We start from the raw sequence: 24,207 nt of genomic DNA, 5'->3' as shown, positions 1-24,207 counted from the left end.
ATCTAATCTAATAAAACAATAGCTACCATGTCACGTTTGCGGCTCAGGTTTCAGCAGACGTTATCTGAACTTCGCTAAAGCCCTAGTAAGTGTACGAGGCCGTAGGGTAAACGCGCTTCAATCGGAACACAACCACTGTTAGGCAGCGCTGGGTCACGTGACCCTCCGTCGAAGGCCGCGCCGTAGGGACAGAGATGGGGAAAGGAAAGATGGCGGCTGCTGAAGAGCCGGAGCGGGACGCCGGACGTTCAGTCTGAGCTCTAGCCGAGAATCGAGTGTCGCGCCTAGGCAAGGAGCCGGCGGAGACCTCGGTCTTTAGCCGCGCTGCTGCGGGGGGTGATTCGGGCTGGGTTTTTGTGCAGCGGGAAGGGTGGGAAAAGCGAGGAAAAAAGCATTAAAAGAACAACAGCAACAATAATAAACAGTTAGAGAGTGCGAAGAAGGAGAAATAAGAGGTAAAGAGGAGAAAATGAGAGGGAGGAGAGGCCGGCAGTCGAAGCTGGCTCTGACGCTGGAGGGTCCCGGAACTACGGCGCGGCGTGGACGGGGCAGAGGAACCAGGGCCCGGGGACGCGGCAGAGGCAGAGGCCGGGGCAGAGGAGCAGCAGCTCCACGGGACTCTCAGAAGGCTGTTGTCGCCTCGGAGAAACAGCCGAGCTCCAGGCGCAGTCGCTGGAAGTGGAAAGTATGGATGAGTGATGTGACGATGTAACTGTGCAGTAGTTTAACCCCCTCTGCTCAAATGAACCTGCGGTTTTATTTTTCTGAATGAAAAGCAGCATACGCCTCCTCTGCAGGAAACATGGCATTTTCTGCAGCGTTTAAAGCACTCTTTCTGTTTATTTACTGAGCATGTGTAAACATGCATATGGTGCTAGTGTGTGTGTGTGTGTGTGTGTGTGAAATCATCTTGCACTACTAATAATAATAATAATAATACAGCACTTTACTTTTTCTACTTATGTAAAGTTCTTAAATGTTTAATTAATCCTTTGTTTTTGAATCAGCTTCAACTCGTTAAACCTCAGAATAACTAATGAGTAAGATTATGTAGAAATGTCCTGAATGACTGTGTTTTCGCCCGGTGTCGTCCTCCCCCTGCAGTGGAAAGGCAGACGGAGAAGAGCGGAGTCCGGAAGAGGGAGACGCTCCACAGACACCGTGCCGTATGACGACGGAGACAGTGAAGAGGAGGAGATCCCTTTCTCCGAGGAAGAGGAGGAAGAAGAGGAGTACAGACAAGACTCGTGTGATGAATTTGTTTATGGAGATGATGATGAGGATGATGATATTCTTGATGAAGGAGCGATAGAAGGCAGTGGGTCGGATTATGTGGAGGAAGAGGAGGAGGAGGAGGAGGAGAGCAGCGTTCATGCAGATACAGCAGGTTGGGCACTCGGTCACTCGACTACCGAACATAAACATAAACAAACTCTTACATCTGTCTCTCTCTTCACTTAGACACTTTCATTATCTCCTTCTCTATTCTGCCTCACTCCAACTCTCTCGCTCCTCTCTTTCCTTTCTGTCTTTGTTCTGATGATAAGTTGTAGCACTTGGAGAAACCTCAACCAAACAAACATTACTCACCACTGCCCTCTAGAGGTCTTATTAACACTGCCTAACTATACTTTCAAATACGGCATACCTCTTCGGCTCATCCTTCTCTTTTCCTCTCTGTTAGGCCGGAGGAGGTCTCGAGTGTGCCGTCCCAGCACCCCGGTAATAGAGGAGAAGGACATCCCTCCTTTGGAGCTCCCAAAATCCTCAGATGACCTGCTGATCCCAGCGAAGCTGCTCCTGACCTGTGCGTCCGTGTACGAGGTTTTGAGAAACTTCAGCTCTGTCCTACGCCTCTCTCCTTTCCGTTTCGAGGATTTCTGTGCCGCTGTAGCGGGGCAGGAGCAGTGCCCCCTCCTGGCCGAGACACACATCGCACTCCTGAAGGCCATCCTCCGCGAGGAGGAGACGTCTAGCACCAGCTGGGGCCCTGCGGACCTGAGGGACAGCATCAATTCCACCCTGTACTTCATGGATGGGATGACGTGGCCCGCAGTAGTGCGAGCGTTCTGTGAGAGTGACCCCGAATACCGTCATGTCCTGAGATTCCAGGACGGAGAAGATTACCCCTATGAACCACTGGAGAGCAAGCTGAAAGGTTAGGAGTCGGGGGTGTGTTTGGGTGTAAAAGCTGAACGGTGGTACTACTGTAAAGTAGAATAGTTGATCTTAATGGAATTCCTCTGAATCTCCTCTGTGCAGTGCTGCAGTTCCTGGTGGATCAGTTCCTGGCAACGAACCTGGCTCGTGAGGAGCTGATGTCCGAGGGCGTGATCAAATACGACGACCTGTGCCGTGTGTGTCAGCGGCTCGGTGACCTGCTCTGCTGCGAGACCTGCTCGGCCGTGTATCACCTGGACTGCGTCAGGCCGCCCCTGCGGCAGGTTCCCGAGGGGGAGTGGCAGTGCGAGGTGTGTGTGGCTCATCGGGTCCCGGGAGTGTGTGACAGCGTCACTGAGATCCAGAAGACACGCCCCTTCATCCGACAGGAGCCAATCGGGTTTGACCGGCACGGCAGGAAGTACTGGTTCCTCACCCGCAGGATCATAGTGTAAGTGTGTACTCCAGACGGGAACTGGACTAGAGGTCATTTGACTGTATTTTGGTTTTGCTTTTCGTTCTGTATTATCTAGTGTTTGCTTTCACACACAGTAAAGGATGCTTACTGTAATAATAATAATAACACAATTACATTTATAAAACACTTTTCAAGAAACAACAAAGAAAACATGCTACTGTGCATTATGTACTGACCCACAACTAATGAACTACATTACCCACAATGCACTTACCCTGCTTTTTCTCACAGTGAAGAGGATGGAGAGCAGGAGGACAAGTGGATGTGGTATTACAGTACGAAAGTGCAGCTGGCTGAGTTGATGAGCGTTCTGGATAAAAACAAGTGGGAGAAACAGCTCTATCGCACCCTGGAGGAGCTGAGGGACGAGATACACACACACATGGACATCACGGAGGAGCTGACCAACAAAGCCTGCGGAAACAACAAGTCCTACCTCTCCGCTGCGAACGGTAAAGCGTTCCCTTTCTTTCACAGAGGAGAAGGTGAAACGTAGGCTACAACATCAGGTTGTATTTTAATTAAAGTTAATATATGATTAGTGTGTGTATTGTGGTTGTGAGTGAGTGAAACTGTCCACTTGACTGGGTGAGTGGGTCAAACTGTTCACAACACACTCCTCACAGAGAGTCACCCGGAGGAAACCCACGCAGACACAGGGAGAACACACCACACTCCTCACAGACAGTCACCCGGAGGAAACCCATGCAGACACAGGGAGAACACACCACACTCCTCACAGACAGTCACCCGGAGGAAACCCATGCAGACACAGAGAGAACACACCACACTCCTCACAGACAGTCACCCGGAGGAAACCCACACAGACACAGAGAGAACTCACCACACTCCTCACAGACAGTCACCCGGAGGAAACCCACACAGACACAGAGAGAACACAGCACACTCCTCACAGACAGTCACCCGGAGGAAACCCATGCAGACACAGGGAGAACACACCACACTCCTCACAGACAGTCACCCGGAGGAAACCCATGCAGACACAGAGAGAACACACCACACTCCTCACAGGCAGTCACCCGGAGGAAACCCATGCAGACACAGGGAGAACACACCACACTCCTCACAGACAGTCACCCGGAGGAAACCCACACAGACACAGAGAGAACACAGCACACTCCTGTGTTTTTCTGCTTACACTTTCTTTGGAGAAGTGGGTGAGGTGGTAACACACAAACTCCACATGGTCCGCTTTCTTGTTTGTGATGGTAAAACTCTTATCATTTATAGAGACCCCCCCCCCCCCCCCACTCTCTCTCTCCTGTCTCTGCTTCGTGCTTTGTCTCTTTGTGATTATCACCAACCCCCCACGGTGGGTTCAGTGGCTTGGTAAAGGATTAAGGAGGTTGTATTGTGTGTGTGTATGTATGAGGGGTGTGTGTGTGTGTGTGTGTGTGTATGTATGAGGGGTGTGTGTGTGTGGGGGGGGGGGGGGGGGGGGGTCTTTGAGTTTAGGTTTAAGTTACAGGCTTGTATCAGTGTAAAGGCATATATATATATTCTGTAATATGCAGGAACATGTTCATTAGAAGGGATTTAACAGAGTTATTCTCTCTTCCCAGAGGAGATCCTGGAGCGAGTCAAGTCTGCGCAGGAGGAGGAGCTGGAGGAGGTGAAGAAGAAAGCTGCCGAGGAGATGGAGAAGCTAGAGAAAGAACAGCAGTCCACAGCGGAGGGGGAGGAACCCCAAAAACCTGCTGAGAAATCACCCCAGGGCCAAACAGGCACTGAAGAGGACACCCCGGCAGGTAAAGAGGGCCAGGGTTGCCAGGTTTGCAGTTTGAGCTCGTTTCAAAAGGCAGTCACATGTGCCTGCTTCAAGGTTTAATAATAGTCATAGATTAACCATTAAAATTTAAAGTGTTCACAGTCGGACAATGAAGAGAGTGAGTGTGTCACGCTAGTGCAGCCTGTGTGACTTAAATTCATGACAGAATGTGAAAGAAACACCCTGAACATGGAAAAAGTATGAGGTTGTTATGTATTACACACAGCTCATCGTCTGTATGTGTTTCTGTGTAGCTGTGGTGCCCTCTGGCGGCGGAAGAAAGTCTCCTGAAGGGTCAGCCATGGTCTCTGAAGCTCAGCGAAAGTCCAGTGACCGGGAGACGACAGGTACAGCTCACATCGTAAACCTTGCATTTTACCTGGCGTTTGTGGTAAACCAAGGATTAGACTTAGGTTCATGCTCAATTAAAGCTGATGTCGTTCAGTAAAAATATAATCGTCCCCAATACTCATTTTGAGATCAGATCGGGGCGTCCCCACTTGTTTACACCTCGTCTTCCGCACTGCATCCTTCAGCTTGTGTCATCAATGGGCTCTTAATTTGGAAATAAAACCTTTAAAAACAAAAGACGTAGCAGTTTCAGTTAAAACTTTGGGACCTGCTCATAATTTCTTTGTGATTTGTGCTGTTTCGCAGTGTTTTTATTTCTGAGCGGATCTGATCTGTGTGGAATGTAATTGGATCCCTGTAGAATATATTTGAAGATATTTTTAACTTGTATAATATTGAAAATGGGCGGCACGGTGTGTGGCAGGTAGTTGTCGCAGTCACACAGCTCCAGGGGCCTGGAGGTTGTGGGTTTCGATTCCCGCTCCAGGTGACTGTCTGTGAGGAGTGTGGTGTGTTCTCTCTGTGTCTACGTGGGTTTCCTCCGGGTGACTGTCTGTGAGGAGTGTGGTGTGTTCTCCCTGTGTCTGTGTGGGTTTCCTCCGGGTGACTGTCTGTGAGGAGTGTGGTGTGTTCTCCCTGTGTCTGGGTGGGTTTCCTCCGGGTGACTGTCTGTGAGGAGTGTGGTGTGTTCTCCCTGTGTCTGCGTGGGTTTCCTCCGGGTGACTGTCTGTGAGGAGTGTGGTGTGTTCTCCCTGTGTCTGTGTGGGTTTCCTCCGGGTGACTGTCTGTGAGGAGTGTGGTGTGTTCTCCCTGTGTCTGCGTGGGTTTCCTCCGGGTGACTGTCTGTGAGGAGTGTGGCGTGTTCTCCCTGTGTCTGTGTGGGTTTCCTCCGGGTGACTGTCTGTGAGGAGTGAGGTGTGTTCTCTCTGTGTCTGCGTGGGTTTCCTCCGGGTGACTGTCTGTGAGGAGTGTGGTGTGTTCTCCCTGTGTCTGTGTGGGTTTCCTCCGGGTGCTCCGGTTTCCTCCCACAGTCCAAATACACACGTTGGTAGGTGGATTGGCGACTCAAAATTGTCCGAAGGTGTGAGTGTGTGAGTGAATGTGTGATTGTGTGTGTGTGTTGCCCTGTGAAGGACTGGCGCCCCCTCCAGGGTGTATTCCCACCTTGCGGCTAATGATTCCAGGTAGACTCTGGACCCACCGCGACCCTGAACTGGATAAGGGTTACAGATAATGAATGAATTAATGAATAATATTGAAAATCGTGTCAAATACTGACCACAGACTGGGTCACAGTGTACTACAGCCCTCATTCATGGCAAAAAAGAGCTCATCAGCCCAAGTTCTTTGTTGCTGCGTATTTATATACGACTGTGTGTGCTCTGAACGAGCAGTTTATAACATATTTATAAGTTGGTGTGTGTTTATATGCATCGTTGCTTTTTTGTTTCCTTCATTCTTTCCCTGTCGTGTGCCTTATTGTTGCGTCCAACTGTTTTCCACTCTTCTCCTCTATCAGAGTGCTGGTCTTTATGAACTACAAACGGGTACAGCTCTGATTTCAGGCTCGTCCTCCCTCTCTCACCCATTGTATCTCCCTGTAGATAAGTCTCTTGCTCCGAGCTCTGACGTCGTGGAGGGCGTATCCTCCCTGAGGACACCCCAAATGGCCGATGAGAGCAGCAGGAGCAGCCTGAGGGGGGCGGACGATCAGGAACCTGCTGAGAAAGCCTCAGTATCCAGCCAGGAGGAGAAAGGTGTGGCACGATTTTTCTTGTTTTCTGATAGAATTCAATAACACTTTTCTCGTGTGACTCTCTTAATGAACGAGCCGGTACAACTTTTTTTACATTCGCAGGTGAAGTTAAAGAAAAGAGCAGCGGAGAGACGTCTGTCGGAGAAATGCCCGTCGGTGCGAAGGGTCCAATGAAGGCTACACGCATGGTCACTCGTCTCAGGAACCCAGACAGCAAACTGAGTCAGCAGAAGAGCCAGCAGGGGGCAGCAGTGTTCCATGAGGCCTTTAAGGGATACAGGGAGGGAAAAGATGTGAGAGATGGTTTAAAGTTAATCTGTTGTGCCTCACAGTAATTTGATTTTGAGGCCCCTGTTTTAATCCCCGGTCCTGGTTCTGGCTGCGGATTGTTCCAGTATTTTCTGAGTGTTCTTGGTACACTGAGTTTAAGACTACTCTCCTCTCTTCTTCTCTCCTCTCCTCAGTCCTTGGTGGTAGGCCAGCCGGGAGAAGTTGCCCGTCTGAGCTCGCGTGGCACCAAAGATCTCGTGATGAAGGGTTCGCTGAGCTCTCATTTCCGTCTGGGTCAGGAGGGAAAGTACCGGGTCTATCAGAACCAGTACAGCACTAACCCTCTGGCCCTCACCAAGCATCAGCAAAGAGAAGACAACGACAAGCGCAGACACCTGGCTCATAAGTTCTGCATGACCCCTGCCGGGGACTTCAAGTGGAACGGCTCTGTGTACGGCACCAAGATGCTGAACATCTCCACCCTGAGGCTGACCATCGTTCAGCTGGAGAACAACATCCCAGCTCCATTCCTACATCCAAACTGGACCTCGCATAGGTACGGAAACTAACTTCTCAAACCGCTTCTTGCGTCTTAACACTGATTGCTGTGATAGCATTGTTTTTTTTATCCTAGTCCTGGCAGGTTGTTCTGATTCAGTCCTGTGTGTTTATTCCTTCTCAGGACGAACTGGAGCAAGGCAGTACAGATGTGCAGCAAACCCCAGGAGTTTGCTCTGGCTCTAGCCATCCTGGAGTGTGCTATCAAACCTGTGGCCTTGCTGCCAGTGTGGAAGGAGTCGCTGGGACACACACGGTAATGCTCGCCCATAAGAATGAAAGCCAAGCTCATTTAGACGCATACCTGAGAGTTCTGTGGTTCGTGTAACAATGGGATCTTGTTGTCTCAAAGAGTAGATAATAGTCATAACACAACCACACGGAGAAACCAAACATCTCATTCCTGGCAAGAGCCAGTTCCTTATAAATAATACATACATTGGGATACGCTGCATGGTACCTATTAGGTAGAACCTGTCCTGGTTCTGGAAGTGGGTTCTTGTTTAGTGGCTGTTCTCTCGTGGTTCAGAGCGAGTCGAGTAGGGACTAAACCGTGGCGTGTGAACCTTGCAGAGCGCTGATCGTCCAGAGAGAGTCGTCACTCTACGCCACGCAACGCAGACGACCAGCACCAACTCTCCATCTGTAAAATCTCCAGCTGCAGCAGAGATCACGTTTGTTTTTATCCGACTCACGACTGCAGCTCGTAAAATGACGCCGTGGTCTTTTGAAGAGGTTCAAACGCTCCTTGGATCGGTGGCCGACGAAAGAATCCAGCGAGAGCTGGACGCTGCAACAAGGAAGGAACACACTCTACTGATCTGTCTGAACTGATGACGGAGCTGTGTTCAGTCCCAAACAACAACAACACGCCGATACACCACGAGTAAACACCGCTTAACGTTACCGCCGCCGTTGTTGTGGTTTCCAAAGCCAGCTGGACTACCTGCTTGATTTAAAGATACTTATGAAGTAATTGTCAGCGTATATAAAGAGTTTGAGCTAAAACAGTTGTGCCAATATTTTCAATAACAACACTGCAGTCTGTGCTGAGGGAAAAAAAACAGCAGTAACTATTCAGAAGAGTCTAACAGGGTTTTATCACACGTTATAATTAATTTGGGCTCCTAACATCAGTAAAGTTGTTTGATGGTTTCCTGTTGTTTGTCTTCTCTGGCTGCATTACATCAAAAGAAGCCGAGCGCCATTTAATCACATTCTGAAAAGTGCTCAAAGCGGACCGCCGGTGCCTGTGCTGCACGCGAGGAGCGAGGATGTTTGCTGAGCATCAAAGGGGCGGTTTGTGTTGTAAACTAACATTTACATAGGGTCCGTGTTACCAGGGGAAGCCACTTAAAGTGGAGCTCACAGTGTAGGACGGAGAAGGGGTTTGTTGGCCTGGGTTTAGCCTCGAGGCTAACGGCTTCCCTCCACAGACCCACCAGAGGCTCTTTACTGTAGTTTTGGGAATGGAGGTGTTCCAGAATAAACCCAGGAGCTTCTCTAGTGGGTCTTTCATCACACTGAGTGTGTGTGTGTGTCCCAGAGACAGAGACAGACGGACAGAGAAAGTGGGTTGGTGGGCTGAGTTCAGGATTGTTTTTATTTGAGTGCATGGAGTGGTTTTGAGCCATCCTGCTGGTGACCATCATTGTGTGTGTGTGTGTGGGACAGAGTGTGTCAGATACTGTGAGAGACGTCAGGGGTCACCTGTTGTTTTAAACTGTGTGTGATGTGACTGCGAGGCGTCCTGTTTGAAGGCAGTGTTTTGGCTGTTTGTTTGCGCGTGTGTGCGGTGCAGATTCCGTCGCATGACGTCTCTGGAACGTGAGGAGAAAGAGAAAGTGAAGAGGAGGGAGAAGAAGCTGGAGGAAGAGGAGATCATGCAGCAGGCCACCTGGGTCAAATACACTTTCCCTATTAAACACCAGGTGAGTTTCTTGCGGACACATGCACAGACGTATGCGAATAATCCTGCACAGATTATAAGGTTTTGTGTTTTCTGAAGTGACAGTTCATTAACAGCTGGTTGGTTTTCTCAGCTGGGTTTATGAATTTAAATTTTAGTTTTGATTGTCAATGTCTATAAAGCTGCTTTGTGACACTGTCAGGTTGTAAAAAGCAATATACAAATACATTTAATTTGATTTTAAAGAGGGCTACACAGTGGTGCCGCAGGTAGTGTCTCTGTCACAGCTCCAGGGCCCTGGAGGTTGTGGGTTCGAGTCTCTCTCCGGGTGACTGTCTGTGAGGAGTGTGGTGTGTTCTCCCTGTGTCTGCGTGGGTTTCCTCCTGGTGACTGTCTGTGAGGAGTGTGGTGTGTTCTCCCTGTGTCTGCGTGGGTTTCCTCCGGGTGACTGTCTGTGAGGAGTGTGGTGTGTTCTCCCTGTGTCTGCGTGCGTTTCCTCCGGGTGACTGTCTGTGAGGAGTGTGGTGTGTTCTCCCTGTGTCTGCGTGGGTTTCCTCCGGGTGACTGTCTGTGAGGAGTGTGGTGTGTTCTCCCTGTGTCTGTGTGGGTTTCCTCCGGGTGACTGTCTGTGAGGAGTGTGGTGTGTTCTCCCTGTGTCTGTGTGGGTTTCCTCCGGGTGACTGTCTGTGAGGAGTGTGGTGTGTTCTCCCTGTGTCTGTGTGGGTTTCCTCCGGGTGACTGTCTGTGAGGAGTGTGGTGTGTTCTCCCTGTGTCTGTGTGGGTTTCCTCCGGGTGACTGTCTGTGAGGAGTGTGGTGTGTTCTCCCTGTGTCTGTGTGGGTTTCCTCCGGGTGACTGTCTGTGAGGAGTGTGGTGTGTTCTCCCTGTGTCTGTGTGGGTTTCCTCTGGGTGACTGTCTTTGAGGAGTGTGGTGTGTTCTCCCTGTGTCTGTGTGGGTTTCCTCCGGGTGACTGTCTGTGAGGAGTGTGGTGTGTTCTCCCTGTGTCTGTGTGGGTTTCCTCCGGGTGACTGTCTGTGAGGAGTGTGGTGTGTTCTCCCTGTGTCTGCGTGCGTTTCCTCCGGGTGACTGTCTGTGAGGAGTGTGGTGTGTTCTCCCTGTGTCTGCGTGGGTTTCCTCCGGGTGACTGTCTGTGAGGAGTGTGGTGTGTTCTCCCTGTGTCTGTGTGGGTTTCCTCCGGGTGACTGTCTGTGAGGAGTGTGGTGTGTTCTCCCTGTGTCTGTGTGGGTTTCCTCCGGGTGACTGTCTGTGAGGAGTGTGGTGTGTTCTCCCTGTGTCTGTGTGGGTTTCCTCCGGGTGACTGTCCGTGAGGAGTGTGGTGTGTTCTCCCTGTGTCTGTGTGGGTTTCCTCCGGGTGACTGTCTGTGAGGAGTGTGGTGTGTTCTCCCTGTGTCTGTGTGGGTTTCCTCCGGGTGACTGTCTGTGAGGAGTGTGGTGTGTTCTCCCTGTGTCTGTGTGGGTTTCCTCCGGGTGACTGTCCGTGAGGAGTGTGGTGTGTTCTCCCTGTGTCTGTGTGGGTTTCCTCCGGGTGACTGTCTGTGAGGAGTGTGGTGTGTTCTCCCTGTGTCTGCGTGGGTTTCCTCCGGGTGACTGTCTGTGAGGAGTGTGGTGTGTTCTCTCTGTGTCTGTGTGGGTTTCCTCCAGGTGACTGTCTGTGAGGAGTGTGGTGTGTTCTCCCTGTGTCTGTGTGGGTTTCCTCCGGGTGACTGTCTGTGAGGAGTGTGGTGTGTTCTCCCTGTGTCTGTGTGGGTTTCCTCCGGGTGACTGTCTGTGAGGAGTGTGGTGTGTTCTCCCTGTGTCTGTGTGGGTTTCCTCCGGGTGACTGTCCGTGAGGAGTGTGGTGTGTTCTCCCTGTGTCTGTGTGGGTTTCCTCCGGGTGACTGTCTGTGAGGAGTGTGGTGTGTTCTCCCTGTGTCTGTGTGGGTTTCCTCTGGGTGACTGTCTTTGAGGAGTGTGGTGTGTTCTCCCTGTGTCTGTGTGGGTTTCCTCCGGGTGACTGTCTGTGAGGAGTGTGGTGTGTTCTCCCTGTGTCTGTGTGGGTTTCCTCCGGGTGACTGTCTGTGAGGAGTGTGGTGTGTTCTCCCTGTGTCTGCGTGCGTTTCCTCCGGGTGACTGTCTGTGAGGAGTGTGGTGTGTTCTCCCTGTGTCTGCGTGGGTTTCCTCCGGGTGACTGTCTGTGAGGAGTGTGGTGTGTTCTCCCTGTGTCTGTGTGGGTTTCCTCCGGGTGACTGTCTGTGAGGAGTGTGGTGTGTTCTCCCTGTGTCTGTGTGGGTTTCCTCCGGGTGACTGTCTGTGAGGAGTGTGGTGTGTTCTCCCTGTGTCTGTGTGGGTTTCCTCCGGGTGACTGTCCGTGAGGAGTGTGGTGTGTTCTCCCTGTGTCTGTGTGGGTTTCCTCCGGGTGACTGTCTGTGAGGAGTGTGGTGTGTTCTCCCTGTGTCTGTGTGGGTTTCCTCTGGGTGACTGTCTGTGAGGAGTGTGGTGTGTTCTCCCTGTGTCTGCGTGGGTTTCCTCCGGGTGACTGTCTGTGAGGAGTGTGGTGTGTTTTCTCTGTGTCTGTGTGGGTTTCCTCCGGGTGACTGTCTTTGAGGAGTGTGGTGTGTTCTCCCTGTGTCTGCGTGGGTTTCCTCCGGGTGCTCCGGTTTCCTCCCACGCTCCAAAAACACACGTTGGTAGGTGAAGTGTCCATATGCGTGAGTGTGTGTCGCCCTGTGAAGGACCGGCGCCCCCTCCAGGGTGTGTTCCTGCCTTGCGCCCAGTGATTCAGGGTAGGCTCCGGACCCACCACCGCCCTGAACTGGATAAGAGTTACAGTTAATTCATTAACTAATTGATTAAAAGTAAAACTACATAATATTTTTGGCTTGAAATCACAGTTTCAGGATCATTGTAATGCTCCACTGAGCCTCTACTTTTTTTTTTAACCAACGAGCAAATGTGCTTCTGATTAGTTCGGAACAAAACGGACAGTCCTTATCACTCCTGATATAGGAAAACACGGTTTACACAGTCATGTGTGCGCAAGTGCATCAAATAGTGTGTGTGTGTGTGTGTTTCTGTTGTGAAGGTGTGGAAGCAGAAGGGGGAGGAGTACAGGGTTTCAGGCTACGGCGGCTGGAGCTGGGCCAGTAAGACTCACATCCATCGCTGTGTACCCAGATTTCCTGGCAATACCAAGGTTAACTACAGCAAACTACAGGAAGGTGGGTTGTGTTCTTTGTATAGTCTCTTTACTTTAAATGCTTTTTTAAATGTACACACACCTTATCAGGAATATACTATACATACATATAGCATCTTATAACAGCTCCAGTGTTTTCCTGGTGAACCTCAGTCAACCTCAAATGGAATAAAATGTGTGTCATGAAAATATCTTAAACTATTTTAATAGTTTAGTCATATTTCACACTCCTAGTTCTCATGATAAACTTAGCACATAGAGTAAGGAAATGTGTGTTTAGTAGATTATTTCTTTGTTGTAACAATGCTTCTTGGCAGTAAATCTTATACCAATGGAAAGCCTGTTAATTTCCCTTTTAAATGGTGCCACATTTGTAAGGAACATGCATTTGTGGGATGAGCAGAAGAGCTGAGTGTGTGAAAAATGTGCCAAACCCTCTCTGCCAAAGCCAACCAGATTGTTCTGCCATTGACTCGTTTGGTGTGTGGTGACTGGATGATTGAAGTTTGAAGAAACAAGACTTGCACTGGCAATTCAACAATTTATTCATTGAACAAACAGGAGCCTCAGTAGCGTGTGGAAGAACCATACACAGCCACAACAGCCTCCACCTCCTCCTCACGCTGGTCACACACCATGGTGGGATGGCATCCCATTCTTCAACCAGCATTTGTCGCAAGTCAGCCAGGTTGTGGGTGTGGAACAAACAGCATGTTCAAGCTGATCCCACAAGTGTTCAGTGAGGTTGAGGTCAGGAGCTGGCAGGCCATTCCATCCTCTTCACTCCCACATTCTGGAGGTAGTCTCTGATAAACCCCGCTCTTTGGGGGCGAGCGTTGTCACGTTGGAGGATAGAGTTAGGTCCCAGACCAAGGAGATATGGGTTTGCCACTGGTTGCCGAATTTCATCGCAATTTCTTTTTGCATTGAGAAGTCTCCAGTGATGACAAGCTGTGTTTTTCCAGTGAGCGAGATGCCGCCCCACACCATCACACAGAATAAGCTGTTTGGCATTGGCAGAGAGGATTTGGCACATTTCTCATGGGCGCAACCCACACACTCAGCTCTATTGCTCATCCCACAAATGCATGTTCCTTACTAATGTGGCACCATTTAAAAGGGACATTAACAGGCTCCAACGGTATAAGATTTATTGCCAAGAAACATTGATCAAACAAATTGCCTTATTTTGTGCTATGTTTATATACGTGCGATTAAATGGAATGGAACTGTCTTATAGACTCTGCCGATAACAAACACGCTAAAATCTCAGAAGAGGAGCCCATCAAAAAAGAAGAGGGAACGTCCAGGCCTTCGACTCCAGGGCAAAGGCCCTTCAACTATGACGTGGTCAACGTGAGTGAGGGTTTCCTGCTGCGGACGGCCTACACGAAGGTGGTCAAGCCTTCCAAGCTGGACGGGTTCCTGGAGCATCGGGTCAAACAGCACGACATCGAGGAGGAACGCCGGGCTGAGTGGTGGAAATCCAACATTGCGACAAACCCCAAGGTCGTTATCCAGAGACTCAAGGTTAAAATGGACCCAGAGGCTGGGGTGACGACTATATGTCCTGAAGTCAAACCCAGGGTCAAATATGAGCCTTCAAAGCCAGCAGAGTGGCAGCAGTCCACAGGCACAGATGGAATAAAGCTAGCCTCTATTGCGCTGGCCTCTACAGAAGAGCCAGAGAGAATTAGGCAAGGGACAGATGGGTCAGTAAATGAGTCTGAGGGACGGCTAGAGTCTCGGGCTGTGGCTGAAGCGAATCATCAGTCAACTTTACCACTTTTCCCAGGGGATGCTACTAGCATGGATGTCAGCAAAGGGGACCAGCAAACGAGTATGAGTACTCCAGCACAAGTCAATAACGTGCCTTCAGGAGAGATTGGAGGAGAGGGGACGGCTGTTACGGACAATAACACAACTCCAAAGCCTCCTGTTTCTTTGCAAATGAATGGAAAAGGTGTTACAGCCAACCCTTCTTTAAATTCGACTAACAATGTGGTGACTAAGGTGTCCATTCAAAGGATGGAAGAGGATGGGAAAACCTTATCGCTCAAGCCTATAATGAACGGGAACAATGTACTCGATAGAGATTCAGAGAGGAGGAGCAGCACTGAAGAAGCCAGGGATAACCCAGAATATCTTCCCCCTCAGAAAGTGCCCCGTCTTGGGGACACAGTGGAGGAACTGGCCTTGTCCTCTCCAACTATACCCCACCCAACCAAGGCCCTGCTCATCATGGACAGCAAGGAGCACAACAGCTTAGAGACCAGGCTGGATGGAGCTGATAAAGTTACCCAAAGGACAGTAGTTCCATCTCCTGGGCTTTCTGTAGAGTCGAGTGTTAACATTTGCAATAATGGCATTAAAACAACAGAGGACAGGCAAGTTACTACAACAACAACCACCACAGTTTGTGCAGAGTCACGCACTGCCCAAAGCACCACATTTTCTAGTGTCACAACAACAACAAAAACAACTGTAACTCTCACCTCATCTCAGACCTCTCAAGGTCAAAATGACCAGCTGGGCTTTTCCAAGGAGAAAACGACCTCATCCTCATCGATAACAGTTAGTTCCACACGAGATCGGGTTCGTCTGCAGAAATTTAGCAACACAGCAAAGCCTCATTCTGGAATGGCTCTGCCTTCCTATCGCAAGTTCACCACAAAGAGCAGCAGGAAGAGCATCTTCGTCCTCCCCAGCGATGAGCTCAAGAAACTGGCGAGACGAGGAGGCCTCAGGGAAGTGTCATACTTTAGCTACAATGCCAAACCAGCCACCGACATTTGGCCCTACCCCTCGCCCAGACCCACCTTTGGCATCACCTGGAGGTGAGTTAACAACTGTGTCTAACGTGTTTTAATATGTTTAAATGTATTGTTTTTGGGTGGCACAGTGGAGCAGCAGGTAGTATCTCTCACAGCTCCAGGGTCCTGGAGGTTGTGGGTTAGAGTCCCGCTCCGGGTGACTGTCTGTGAGGAGTGTGGTGTGTTCTCCCTGTGTCTGTGTGGGTTTCCTCCGGGTGACTGTCTGTGAGGAGTGTGGTGTGTTCTCCTTGTGTCTGTGTGGGTTTCTTCCGGGTGACTGTCTGTGAGGAGTGTGGTGTGTTCTCCTTGTGTCTGTGTGGGTTTCTTCCGGGTGACTGTCTGTGAGGAGTGTGGTGTGTTCTCTCTGTGCGTGGGTTTCCTCCGGGTGACTGTCTGTGAGGAGTGTGGTGTGTCCTCCCTGTGCGTGGGTTTCCTCCGGGTGACTGTGAGGAGTGTGGTGTGTTCTCCCTGTGCGTGGGTTTCCTCCGGGTGACTGTCTGTGAGGAGTGTGGTGTGTTCTTTCTGTGTCTGCGTGGGTTTCCTCCGGGTGACTGGCTGTGAGGAGTGTGGTGTGTTCTCCCTGTATCCGCGTGGGTTTCCTCCGGGTGACTGACTGTGAGGAGTGTGGTGTGTTCTCCCTGTATCCGCGTGGGTTTCCTCCCGGTGACTGTTTGTGAGGAGTGTTGTGTGTTCTCCCTGTATCCGCGTGGGTTTCCTCCGGGTGACTGTTTGTGAGGAGTGTGGTGTGTTCTCCCTGTATTCGTGTGGGTTTTCTCCGGGTGACTGTTTGTTAGGAGTGTGGTGTGTTCTCTCTGTGTCTGCATGGGTTTCCTCCGGGTGACTGTGAGGAGTGTGGTGTGTTCTCCCTGTGTCTGCGTGGGTTTCCTCCGGGTGACTGTGAGGAGTGTGGTGTGTTCTCCCTGTGTCTGCGTGGGTTTCCTCCGGGTGCTCCGGTTTCCTCCCATGTTCCAAAAACACACGTTGGTAAGTGGATAGGCGACTCAAAAGTGTCCGTAATTGTGAGTGTGTGGGTGAATGTGTGAGTGTGTGTCAGCCTGTGAAGGATTGCCACCCCCTCCAGGGTGTGTTGTGATCATGGGTAGGCTCTGGACCAACCGCCACTGTGAAATGGATAAGCGGTTACAGACAATGAGTAAATGTATTGTTTTGTTTTGTTTTTTTTTTTTTTCCATTTTTAAGCTTTAATGTATATAATTAAGTAACACAAATGTGACTGAAGGTATTTTAAAGGGGACATATTCTCCCCCTTTTCCGCAAGTGAACACAGTTCTAGGTCCTAATAAATCCTCACTGACCTGTTTTGGTCAAAACACCACAAGGATCAAACCGCAAAGCAGCATTCTCACCCTGTGGGTCCAGCACTGTGATTGGACAGACTCAGACGAGGGGGCAGGGCAATTCTAAAGTATCTGAACTTGACGTCAGAAGTGGAGCAGAATCAGACACGTATTACCCTGTGTTTTTAGACTTCAGAAAACTTACTGGGGGGGGGGGGGGGGGTTGTTTCACAGTGTGTGGGTTGGTGGGCTCCAGATTCACATATAATTCAGCATGTGCACTGAGCAAGTGTTTAATTTTTCATACTATGTCCTTTTTAAATAAATTTGTTGTATGTACATCCACTAACAAATATATATGTTCATACGTTTAATTCCTAGTTAATACATTTGTTATTTGAATATTATAATTTATGCTGATTATTCCTGAGTTGGTGCTGCTCTACTACCATCACTTAACGCTTTTCCACCAACGAGGAACTGGAACGGTTCCAGTTCGCAAACTAAATTTGGAACCGTTCGCCACGTTTCCACCGACGTAAACTCCTTCACGAAAGCAGAAAAATAAGTTCCCAACTGGAACCAAAGAAGAGTAGGTTTTTCAGCGTGAACCGCAATGTGGTCCATGGTTGTGTTGGGGTTCAGTAACTCAAGAAAGAGCTCAGAGGCTTAAATACAGCGTTATCCCCAGTGGCGCTGGACGGGGTCATTTAATCTTTCATGTAAATATATAATAGGAAATAAAACTGGAACCCGTTTTTGTGTTTCTGGTGCTGTTAGGTGCGACACCGTGAGCGTCGGTCAGAGCCACGGCTCTTGGTTACGTTTCTCCGCTGTTCACGAGCTCAGCGGTAGGCCTCTGAACTCTGTAACGTTTACACAGTGTTATATCTCACTCTGATCTGACTCCACGGTAAACAATGAATAAACAATGGCTCTGTCATGACTCTAATAGTTTATCAGTGACTCTGGCGCTGTGTTCAGCCACAGCGACGTCCCCCGCTGATGACGTATTCTCAGTTCCCCTCTAAACTTGTAGAAACACAGGCAGCTTCACTGGAAGGAACCAAGGTTCCAAGAATCGGGAACGCAACCAGAGTTCTTTTGGTGGAAAAGCGCTAACTGTGAAATATTGTTTTGCACCTGAGTCTTTTATATTTTAGTTATTTAATAAGTCCTTCTGTTGGACGGTACAGGACGCTCTGAGAGAGGAGCAGCCGAAAGAGTCAGTAGTACTCTGTAGTTGTTCTTATACCAGATTTTGTTTTGTCCCATTCCCTGTTTGCACCCTGACCGTAGTGGTCATCAAATTATTTTCCTAGGCCTTGTGCTCAAGACGTTAGTCATCTTTGCTTAACAAGCAGCAAGCAACAGTGGTGCCGTGACCACTGCAGGCTTTTTCTTTTTCCTTTGAAAAGCAGCAGTGCCATTTTCTGTTTCAAAACAGACTTATTTCACCGTGCTGAACAGTCCAAGGCAAATAAAATCACCATTAGGAAGGTGTTTTAATTAGGACAAAGCCAAAGTGTTTCTAAAAAAGCAAATGATGTAATCGTTGGAACTCTGCATTATTTTATTAACATATTGTTTTATCGAGGTCTGATCCAAAACCTTACTCAAACCTCTTGTGGATAAATAGATGCTTGATGTCACTTTCGGTGTCTAATTCTGTAATAAGGTTGTACAAACAACCATCCTGCAAAATAATATTTTCCGAAACGTTAGGTGAATTGAGGTTAGGTGTAAATTCAAGGTCAGATTCATCAAAAGGTTTGCCTTATTAACGTAATACTGTTGTGTTTGGACGTCAGGTACCGTCTGCAGACTGTGAGGTCATTGGCCGGTGTGAGTCTGATGTTGCGTCTTCTTTGGGCATGTCTTCGCTGGGATGAAATGGCGGTGAAACCTTCCTCTAACGCTGGCACAACCCGCACAGGTAACTCAGCCGCACCGCTGATGGCATTTTTCTGCTGCATGGGACCTACACTACCCTACTGAACTCTGCTGGGTTTTTTTGGCTTTCCCATCAGGTAAATCCGGTCCTGGCCCTGGAACCGGGCGTTTTCACACATGCACTTCGTAATCCGGTTAAATCGGACTCGTGTTTGTTTACACTGTAGCTAGGTGTGCTTTGTATTATGGGATGCAGAAGAGTATGTAAACAAAGAACTGAACTAAACTTTAGCAGCTAACTATTGAAGGGGAATGAACCAAAGTCTCACTTAGACTAGCAACGAGGTACAAATTCGGCATTCTGCAGGTGTACTTTAACCTGGTTTATTGCCCAGGTAATTGTCACTGCTATGAACAAGTGCAATTGCTGCTGTTGCTCCATGTTAAATTGCACAGAAACATGCACGGCTCCACAACGCAGGAGCTACTTCCTGTATGAACTTCTGGCTCCCGCCCCATGCAAATTTAACCAATAAGCAAAGAGAACGTTATAACAAACTTAAGGGAAAATGCTCCAAGTTTACAATCTGAGGAATTGAATCAGACCAGAGCAAACGAACTGTAGGTGTAAAAACACCCCAAGTCCCTGTTCTCTCGTGGTTCAGAGCGAGTCGAGTAGGGACTAAACCGTGGCGTGTAAACCTTGCAGAGCGCTGATCGTCCAGAGAGAGTCGTCACTCTTCGCCAAGCAACGCAGACAACCAGCACCAACTCTCCATCTGTAAAATCTCCAGCTGCAGCAGACTGCATGAGAATCAAGGATTACTTTTATGGTGGCCACTGGGAAGTCTGTGGTGTGCGGTGTCCGTGGCGTAGATTACTACAGACATTTATTTCAACACGCGAACAAGAACAAACCTAACTCGAAAAAACGTTTCATTTAAATCAAATGAGCTGTCGCTGAATAGAAGTCTATTAAAAATGCTTAATTAAATATATTTGTAAAGTAAGCTCTACATTGAGTTTAGCAGCTGCTCATGGTAAAGGGGTATATTTAGGTTGAAGAAGGTGGGGAATACCTCTGAAGTGGCTGTCGTCTCATGAATCATTGGTTTGATACAGAAACATCAGAGACGGCGATCACCACCACAGAGATCATCAAGCGCAGAGACGTGGGTCCATACGGGATTCGATCGGAATACTGCATCCGGAAGATCATATGTCCCATCGGGGTTCCTGAAGAGCCTAAAGGTGAGAGACCTCTAAAGGATACTTTCCTATGCACAAAAGACAAAGAATGAAGTCGTGTGTCATGTCTGCATTAGGAACTCAGAGACTGACCTGGGTTTCTCTATGGAGGAGGTTTTATTAAACCCCTTTCAGACCTGAGTTAGGTGTGTCATTCCTTTGCTTGCTTCACTGAGCTGTGAGACGTATTCGCTGAAGATTTATAAGAAGCTTTTCTTGGCCTCTAAGAAGCCCTTAATAAATCCAGGAGTCTATGCTGTGAGTGTCCCTGCTGTGTTTGTCTAACAGAGCCACCAACGCCTCAGAGGAAAGGCCTTCGCTCCAGCGCTCTGCGTCCCAAGCGACCTGAGCCCACCAAAGAGACCGGCCCCATCGTCCTGGAGACCTGGGTTTCTGAGGAGGAGCTGGACCTCTGGGAGATTAGAGCCTTCTCTGAACGGTACCAGAGACGCACACGACACCTTGAGGGTTTGAGGTTTCCTCACTTGTTCACTTGTTTAAGAGCTAATACCCGTTTCTGGTTTCAGGGCCGAGAGAGAGAAGGCCCAGGCGGCGGAGCAGGCCAAGGTTAGTGCTCAGAGGAAGGCTGCAGAACTTCAGCAGAAGGTGGGATGATAGAGAACTGCTCTAATTAACTGTGCTGTGGAGAACACACCTTGTTCTTCACACTCGCTCACAACACATCTACTACTTTGTAGAAAAAACTTTATCTCAATAAATCACGTTTACTGGGACGATAAATCACATTAAATAATAATAATAATCCTAGGTGACTAAGAGTTTTGCACAGTGCTGTTTGTGAAATCCTGTTGTGGCTTGACATCCCTCTGTCCTTCTAGAAGCGTCTGGAACAAAAGCAGGCGTCTGAGACTTCAGCAGCGGCTCAGTGTAGCAGCCCTTCAACACCCAGCGCTCCCAAAGTCCCAGCGGCGTCCCTCAGCAGCTCTGGGAGCTCTGCAACCAAAGTGGTCCTCGCCACCAAGATGGGCACACCGGTGCCATGTCAGCAGAACAAGAACGTCCAGCAGAGTTTCAACACCATGGTCAAAGGCCAGGGTGAGGACAACCCGCACGTTACCATCTTTCATTGTCATCTCGAAACAGTTTTAACCTCCAGCGCTGCACAGTGTCCGTGGAGGACCATCAGTGAAGATGTATGGTCGTATGCAAAAGTTTGGGCACCTGTGGGGTTTCTTTTAAGTAACAATTAAAACAGAACACACTTCTTTACCTTTCTGTGTACGTTTACATATCTGCTGCGTTTCATTTGCTGAAGTGAAAGAAGCAACACTTCTCCATTTCCACCTTAAAAGTAGAGAATAGTTTAGCAGCTTTGTGGATTCTGACTAAAAGCTTTTATGCTCAGTAGAGTGGATCCACCATTCGGGGACATCCATACTTATAGTAATTGGATTTAATAAAGAATATCTGTTACTTCCAGGCCACTAGGTGTCTGTAAAATAAACAGAGAGACAGGGAGTTTGAGTCTGTGAGGAGTGTGGTGTGTTCTCTCTGTGTCTGCATGGGTTTCCTCCGGGTGACTGTCTGTGAGGAGTGTGGTGTGTTCTCCCTGTGTCTGTGTGGATTTCCTCTGGGTGACTGTCTGTGAGGAGTATGGTGTGTTCTCTCTGTGTCTGCGTGGGTTTCCTCCGGGTGACTGTCTGTGAGGAGTGTGGTGTGTTCTCTCTGTGTCTGCGTGGGTTTCCTCCGGGTGACTGTCTGTGATGAGTATGGTGTGTTCTCTCTGTGTCTGTGTGGGTTTCCTCCGGGTGACTGTCTGTGAGGAGTGTGGTGTGTTCTCTCTGTGTCTGCGTGGGTTTCCTCCGGGTGACTGTCTGTGATGAGTATGGTGTGTTCTCTCTGTGTCTGTGTGGGTTTCCTCCGGGTGACTGTCTGTGAGGAGTGTGGTGTGTTCTCTCTGTGTCTGCGTGGGTTTCCTCCGGGTGACTGTCTGTGATGAGTATGGTGTGTTCTCTCTGTGTCTGTGTGGGTTTCCTCCGGGTGACTGTCTGTGAGGAGTGTGGTGTGTTCTCTCTGTGTCTGCGTGGGTTTCCTCCGGGTGACTGTCTGTGAGGAGTGTGGTGTGTTCTCCCTGTGTCTGTGTGGGTTTCCTCCGGGTGACTGTCTGTGATGAGTATGGTGTGTTCTCTCTGTGTCTGCGTGGGTTTCCTCCGGGTGACTGTCTGTGAGGAGTGTGGTGTGTTCTCCCTGTGTCTGTGTGGGTTTCCTCCGGGTGACTGTCTGTGAGGAGTGTGGTGTGTTCTCCCTGTGTCTGTGCGGGTTTCCTCCGGGTGACTGTCTGTGAGGAGTGTGGTGTGTTCTCCCTGTGTCTGCGTGGGTTTCCTCCGGGTGACTGTCTGTGAGGAGTGTGGTGTGTTCTCCCTGTGTCTGCGTGGGTTTCCTCCAGGTGACTGTCTGTGAGGAGTGTGGTGTGTTCTCCCTGTGTCTGTGCGGGTTTCCTCCGGGTGACTGTCTGTGAGGAGTGTGGTGTGTTCTCTCTGTGTCTGCGTGGGTTTCCTCCGGGTGACTGTCTGTGAGGAGTGTGGTGTGTTCTCCCTGTGTCTGTGCGGGTTTCCTCCGGGTGACTGTCTGTGAGGAGTGTGGTGTGTTCTCCCTGTGTCTGCGTGGGTTTCCTCCGGGTGACTGTCTGTGAGGAGTGTGGTGTGTTCTCCCTGTGTCTGTGCGGGTTTCCTCCAGGTGACTGTCTGTGAGGAGTGTGGTGTGTTCTCCCTGTGTCTGTGCGGGTTTCCTCCGGGTGACTGTCTGTGAGGAGTGTGGTGTGTTCTCCCTGTGTTTGCGTGGGTTTCCTTCAGGTGACTGTCTGTGAGGATTGTGGTGTGTTCTCCCTGTGTCTGCGTGGGTTTCCTCCGGGTGACTGTCTGTGAGGAGTGTGGTGTGTTCTCTCTGTGTCTGTGTGGGTTTCCTCCGGGTGACTGTCTGTGAGGAGTGTGGTGTGTTCTCCCTGTGTCTGTGTGGGTTTCCTCCGGGTGACTGTCTGTGAGGAGTGTGGTGTGTTCTCCCTGTGTCTGCGTGGGTTTTCTGCAGATGCTCCGGTTTCCTCCCACACTCCAAATACGCATGTTGGTAGGTGGATTGGAGACTCAAAAGTGTTCGTAGGTGTGAGTGTGTGTCGCCCTGTGAAGGACTGGCGCCCAGTGATTCTGGGTAGGCTCCGGACCCACCTTGACCCCGAATTGGATAAGGGTTGCAGACAATGAATGAATGAATGAAGAATAGTAGGAAAATATAAAGTGCAAAATACATTTTAGAAAACAGACATAACCTAGATATTAATAAAAATGTTGAGAGAGAATGTCCGTTGTTGTTTAAGGAATGATTAGATACTAGAAGGACACAGAAACTGAGAGAGAGGGAGACAGCAAAAAGCAGTACAGAGAAAATGAAGAGGAGGGAAAGTACAATGGACAGAAAACAAAGAATCTGGAGTAGGTGACTGAGCGAAGTTAATGCCACATTTTATCTTCAGTTTTCCCCAAAACACGCTAAACACAGCTGTGCAGGGAAGTGCCGTATTAAAGTGTGTTCACTTAGACAGTCAACAAAACGTTGTCACAGGCATGTCCAGACTTTTGCATCTGACCGTACGCTCCGTCCTCCCGTGTCTCCTGTGTGACATTCAAACATCTGAATGTGACCTTTTTCAAGCATCTTCATTTTAGATCCGTGTTTATTTCCACTCGCTTTGATCTTGCGTTTAAATGGATTTGTTTCCTAAACCACCGTGGCTGAGCTTGCCCACAGTAGACATGCCCGCCGAACCGGCCAATCACACGTGGCGCTTCGCTGTCATCTGAATGAGTGGAACTTACTGTTTTTTTTCTCCATGTCTGCATGAGATCAGAAGCTGCATGCTCCGAATGGCCAAGCCACGCTGACCGGCAGATGACTGCTGTGTGTCTGGTTTGTGAACGATGGTGTGTGTCTGAGGCTGTGATGAGTTTTGAGCATGTGGTAGTGTCGTACCGAAGCGTGAGGCCTTATTCCATCAGTCCAGTAACAAGAACGGTCGATGAAATGCCCAAACTCCAATTGTAACATGCAAAACAATACATTTGTTTAGTCTGAGGAGTATTTCTTGAGCTAGCTTGCAGTACCCGTGCTCACCACTTCATTACAGGTGGCACTGTTCTGAACAGTTCAGTGCACATCCTCCATTTCTTAGCTGTGTCAGTGTTGCTGGCTGATTGAATACAGTCCTTCATGTGTCAACTGCCTGCCGCTCCACCCTTTTCCTTCCACGACACGTTCACTCTCGCATGCTTTGTTAAAACTATCAGTTATTATTTTGTGAACACTTTTTCGGTGCTCTCGCAGCGTCCCACAGCGCTGTCGCCTCCGTCTGCATGGCGACTGGGCAGATGTACCATATCTCTGGGAGTCCCTTGACTGGGAAAGTCATCACGGGCAAACTCCCACTTCCCGCCAACAGCAAGATCGTCACGCTCAGTGTGCCCACTGCACAAGGAG

At 49.4% G+C, this 24,207-nt stretch overlaps 1 protein-coding gene across 1 annotated transcript; it reads left to right on the top strand.

The window, feature by feature from the left end:
* Positions 1–204: 204 nt before the first annotated feature.
* Positions 205–24,207, top strand: LOC136685106 (nucleosome-remodeling factor subunit BPTF-like; the record flags this gene model as incomplete). Its single annotated transcript, XM_066659283.1, has 20 exons — positions 205–685; positions 1,105–1,387; positions 1,685–2,158; positions 2,263–2,611; positions 2,870–3,090; positions 4,222–4,407; positions 4,682–4,774; positions 6,383–6,535; positions 6,637–6,827; positions 6,999–7,360; positions 7,487–7,618; positions 9,164–9,293; positions 12,354–12,489; positions 13,708–15,304; positions 18,390–18,514; positions 19,594–19,722; positions 20,008–20,158; positions 20,247–20,325; positions 20,559–20,775; positions 24,055–24,207. Coding segments are annotated over exons 1-20 (5,377 nt in total), but the record flags the coding sequence as incomplete, so codon positions are not given.

Source organism: Hoplias malabaricus, unplaced genomic scaffold (assembly GCF_029633855.1).
Source record: "Hoplias malabaricus isolate fHopMal1 unplaced genomic scaffold, fHopMal1.hap1 scaffold_74, whole genome shotgun sequence".
NCBI lineage: Eukaryota > Metazoa > Chordata > Actinopteri > Characiformes > Erythrinidae > Hoplias > Hoplias malabaricus.
This window is presented reverse-complemented; position numbering and strand designations above follow the sequence as displayed.